This window comes from Cupressus sempervirens, chromosome 4 (genome assembly GCF_028749045.1).
Source record: "Cupressus sempervirens isolate cs-2001-9-10 chromosome 4, ASM2874904v1, whole genome shotgun sequence".
NCBI lineage: Eukaryota > Viridiplantae > Streptophyta > Pinopsida > Cupressales > Cupressaceae > Cupressus > Cupressus sempervirens.
Genome location: NC_143121.1, coordinates 155,657,386 through 155,662,889, shown reverse-complemented (window position 1 = coordinate 155,662,889; position 5,504 = coordinate 155,657,386). Strand labels below are relative to the sequence as shown.

At 36.4% G+C, this 5,504-nt stretch overlaps 1 protein-coding gene across 1 annotated transcript; it reads right to left on the bottom strand.

The window, feature by feature from the left end:
* Nucleotides 1-1,611: 1,611 nt before the first annotated feature.
* On the bottom strand, nucleotides 1,612-4,584 carry LOC149560443 (putative disease resistance protein RGA3). Its single transcript, XM_089824687.1, has one exon. It carries the CDS (start codon nucleotides 4,528-4,530, stop codon nucleotides 1,765-1,767), a length of 2,766 nt encoding a protein of 921 aa, XP_089680813.1. The 5' UTR covers nucleotides 4,531-4,584; the 3' UTR covers nucleotides 1,612-1,764.
* Nucleotides 4,585-5,504: the final 920 nt, after the last annotated feature.

Sequence of the window (5,504 nt, the reverse complement as noted above, 5' to 3'; positions counted from 1 at the left end):
GTACAAAAGGAAAATGTGAAAAAAATATTTTTTCTTGAAATCTTATAGATACATCATCCTCAATATTCAATTGTATATTTTATTAGAAAAATAGGCAAGGTCTCTCAACATGTGAAAACTTTAAACAATAATCATAAAGTAAATCAATTAATGAATAGATTGGTGTGAAGAACAATCAGTCAACAAATGATTTCAATATCAATTATGTTATAGAATTTGGCTTGCAGTTGCATTTTACTTTTTTTAACTCTAGCTACTATCACTATCTCAATGTTTACTGTCGTCAATAGTATAAGCAACTCATCGAAACATCTCCATAGATCATCAATAGTTTGATGGATACTGTCATCAAGACTATGATAAATCCATCACCACATATCTCCAAGTCATTGATAGTTTGACACCTCCTATCATCAATGACGTGGACTACCCGTTGAACCATCTCTCATAGGCATCGACAGTTCGACGTTCCAAACGAGCTGTCTGGTGCCGCCATGGGACAATGATGCCAATAATTTTTGGTAGTTTGTCATTGATATATTGACACCCATCTTGGCCATCAAACTTTGGACTCCAGTTTACGGTTTGTCAAAAAATAGGTCCAAATTTACTAGTGACACCTACTTTAAATTTTCTAACCATCTATGAATAAAAGAATAGCAAATAGGTTTTCAAATCATATTCCTTTGACAACCTTTCATTATAAAAAAATTAATCTAATAAACCCATACATGATTATGTCACAATCTTAATTAATTTTTTTATAGAATACTATTTTTCCCAACCTTTGTAAAGATATTTAGATTTAGATTTATTTTCAATATTTTGATAGTTGTCTTTATTTATATCAAACAAATAAATTTAAATATTTGACATTGTTAATTTTGATCAAAATTGTCTCCTTCATATTACACATATCACAATATAATTGCTTTTTCTCCACAACTACGTATACATGTAATAAAATAACACAAATTGTCAATATCAACTACAATCTACTCTATTTCTTATAAGGAAGAGCACTATAATAAAGTTGCCAAACCTATGCACCATTTTTAAAAAATCATTATTTAAGTACATATTATCAATGATTTGACGAATGACCAATATACACTCACTAGATTCGACCTTAATTTTCACAACCATTTATATATCAAAATATTAATATTTAACAATAAGCATGGTATTAATGAGATGTCTAATAATATAATAATTCTTAAACAAAATATAAATTAAATATATCAAAGTAATAAATAATAAAATAACAATCTTTTTTTAAAAAAAGTAAAAGAATTTCTTTATAAAAAATATTATGATATAATATATAAGTTTTAATAAAATTAAAATTTAGATGTTTATATTAAGAACTATATCAAAAATAAAATAATGTAATTCTTATAGAAAAATAAACTATAAATAAATATGATAGTATTACAATTACTTAATTTTTAACAAATATTTGGATTTTGAAGATAAATATTTAAAATGAAAACATGACTGAATTGATACTATAAATTTACGCAAAATACTTATTTTAAACTATTACTAAAATATTTTAACTGATATATAAATAAACATATATGTTTTTGATCGGTTATAAATACACGTAGATTTACTTAAACTAAAATTAATTTAAAAATAACCGTAGTCTTATCGTCATTGCGTATTGTTTTTGGAGAACCAAAAACACAACTTTATTATTGTTGGGCTAAACTAATCATCAAATGGCAGGTGTGAAGTCCTCGTACACAACCATTCAGTATGCTATGTCACATACAAGAATATCTCGATGCGGAAATTCTTAGCCTTGATTTTTTTCCAATCTTCCCCGTCTTCCTTTAACCTCTCCTCTAACTCACCACTTCCCTTTCCAACATCTATGTTCTTCAGTCTCCTCAACTTCTCCAATCCCTCCGGAACTCTCTTCACCTGCGGACAATTCTTTATGAATAGTAGTTGCAGACATTGCATCGCTCCCTCCTCCAACGCCGGCAACTCCTCCAAAACAGGGAAGTTTCTGATCTGCAAAGTTTCCAGCTTAGGAAATCCATCCCTCTCTCCGAACTCCTCTGGCAATTCTCTGCATTTCAAATCATCCAGCAAAATCAGTTTTCGTAAGTTGGGCATCTTTTGGAGCGATGAATAACCACTGCAGTTTTTCAAGTAAAGGCCTGTCAAATTTTGCATTCCGGATATCCAACTCGGCACAGAGAAACGATAAAGAAAAAGTTGTTGAAGATCCTTCATTAGCTTCATTTTCTCCGGGAATGTTGGAAGACTTGTGGATTCTTCTCTGTCACCCTCCATTACATCAGGAATGCGATTTCTCACTGCCAGAATTCTCAATTTGACCAGACCGTCAAAGGCGCCGTCTTCTGCACTTCTCAGCACCCGTACATCTTTAAAAGCAAAGTGTAGTTCTTGGAGACTGGTCAATTTGCCAACATCTTTAACACTTAACAATTCATTCTCATCAAAACTCAGTGTGAAACAATCCGATTTCACTGTCCTCAAACAAGAGAGCCGCGACACTCTCTTGGGCATATCAAGCACAGCAGTACCTTCATCTGCGATCCACTCTACATTGAGATAGGAGAGCGATTTGAGCTCTCCTATCCACTCAGGTAGACACTGTAGCAGCTTGCAACGGGAAACATCGAGGTACTGAAGACTCTTCAGCCTTCTAACACAATCCGGCACCTCCCTGATCTGTGTGTAGGACAAATTCAAAACCTTGAGAAGTTTCAACTTCCCAACACATTTGGGCAATGTGGAGATGCTAGTGTGGCTAAAGTCAACTACCCGGAGCGCTCTCGCATGATCCAGCAACTGTTCCGGAATACTTGTAATGCCAGGATTCCCAGAGAATGACAGCGTGCGTAGAACTCGCTGGCAATTAAGAGGCCTTTCTGAAATCTCATTAATGGCGACATATTTCTTAGCCACTAATAATCTGCGGCAACTGATTTCTTTGGAGGGAAGACTAAATTCACAATCATGCTCTTTACATATATTCACAGCCAAATCAAGCAACATGTCGTGTATAGTGTAACTACTGTAAACTGTATTTACTTCCAGCAAACATAAATTTACAAAATGCTGTACATAATCTAGCCCAATATCACACTGTTCTCTATCAATTTGTTGTGGAATATATCCTTCGGCTATCCATAGATATATCACATAGTCCAAATATATATTCGCTCTCTTAGCTTTAGCACTAGAAAAAGAAATATATGTATCCTCGGGAAAAAAAGAAAAATAAGCAAAGCAAGATTTCAGATTGGAAGGAAGAGAGTCATAACTAAGCTTTAAAATCTTCATTGTGGGATCCTGACCTGTATTTCTGAGCTTTTTTAACTGCTCCAGTTTTGATTCCCAATCTGATGTAGTGAGGGAAGACTTAGCAAGGGATGCGGCAACAGTCTTTAGGGCCAGTGGCAACCTCCCACATTCTTCTACAATTTGACGACCCAATCTCTCCATCTGCTGAGGCGGCCTATTTCCCTCAGGATCTCGGAAGGCAAACTGGCAAAACAGCTCCCAGCTCTCCTCCTTCGAGAGGTGTTCCATCTCATAGATGTGGGCATTCAAGTTTTGAGCAACATCTCTACTTCTGGTAGTAACAACTATTTTACACTGGTTATCACGGCCAGTAGTAAGACCAAGTCTAGAGATCAAGTTTCCTTCTACACTTGTCCTCCACACGTCATCCAGGACAATCAAACATCTTTTGCCATCTAAATTCCCATGTATTAACTCAGCTGCTAGCCAATCACTTATGCTACCGTCTATTTGAAAATTCATTTGAAAGGCTAGATCACACTGCAATTTCCGAAGAGAGCAAGTCTGGGAAACAGAGATCCAGGCAGAACAGTCGTACCTATGTTTTGATCGATTGAAGACGCGCTGCAGGAGGAATGTTTTCCCCACCCCGCCCATACCCACCACGGCAATGACAGGTAGGGCAGTGTTCTCCAACAATGCTTGAATCCTATCGACCTTGTAGTCAATAGCCACGGCTGGTGCATCTTTGTCCACGATTGTTTTCAGCTCTGCTCCTCTTTCACTTTCAGATGTACTTGTCGAGGGCTGACTTAAATGGGACACATCATGGAAAAGCTTGATCCGCTGTGCCCCTTCAACGGTAGAGTTCATCCTCTCTTTGAGCTCTTTAATCCTCTTCGCCATTTTATAACGAAAGAGTAATTGACTACAACTGCACACACATGATTGACTGCTACTACTTGTGTACAAATGCTCAACAGAACACTCGTCAATTATGTCTTCTGCATCAAAAGCAATGTTCCTCACTTCCACCAGCCATTCTTTTACATCTTCACTATGCTCTGTCTGCTCATCTGCAGCTTGTAGAGAAGAGCATATCTGCCTGAGATTCTTCTGCAACCATTTGAAATCGTCTCTGAAGTTGAGGAATAGAGATGCCTCATTAAATGCTTGTTGTGCAACAATCTCTCCAATCTTGCCCAGCACACCGTTGGCAAGAGCAAGAGCAAGTTTGGCTTCCATCTTCGATCCGTCAGAGAACAAAATTAGAGGCAAATGCAGTTTAATCTCTGTTTAAGAAGACTTCCAGAGAAAAGAAGACAAATTCAAGAAGGCTATTGAAAGATTCAAAGATTCAATATCTTGGATATTGAATCTCAAATCATTAATGTACCAAGATACCTTCTCTTTTGACAATTCTCTATGCCTAGACTGAATAGTCAACTTGTAGAACTCCTCTGTATACTCTTTCATAACCATATCTTTTTGCTTCAAATTATGCAACCTATTGAAAAAATCAAGCCCATAATCAGAAGGAATGAACTTAGCCTTCAACTTATTTACAATCATCCTCCATCTAGTGATCTTCATTTCACCTTCCTCCTCTCTGTCTCTTTGTGGTTCTTTCCACTAAAGAGCAGCATGTGCTTTAAACTTAGTTTTTGCCAACCTTACTCTAATTGGATCCTCAATATCCTCAAGCTCAAAGTATTCTTCCAATTCACCAATCCAATTAATCAGGTCTTTAAGATTCAAAGTACCTTTAAAGAAATTAGAAACCTTTATCTTATGCTTCAGTTTTAACTGAGAAGCAGGTCTAGCAAACTGACCAAACCCATTTCTCATAGGTCTCACCATAATGTCAATTTTGTCCTCACCACTCCATCCACCAACTTCAAAGTCTTTAGAAACTTCTTCATAACCATCTCTAGTACCCACATGTTGATGTACACCACCCAAATCACTCACAATTTCAGCAATCATGTCTCTCTTCGTCAACCTTATCTTCTTTGAGAACCTAGCTTCCATGACATAATAGAGATCATCAATCACCCTAGGGTCCAATATTCTTGGAGGCATCTTCCAAGATCCTTTACATAACCAAAGAAATAAATACACAAATCCAAAACATCAATCAGCTCCACAAGATCAACCTTCTCTTCCAGTCTTCACCCAAGTCCTAGTGCAAACTACATTTGGTTCAACACTTGGTCTAC

What these genes read in the sequence shown, in the direction of transcription:
- LOC149560443 (XM_089824687.1), bottom strand. Translation starts at nt 4,530, where the DNA reads ATGGAAGCCAAACTTGCTCTTGCTCTTGCCAACGGTGTGCTGGGCAAG.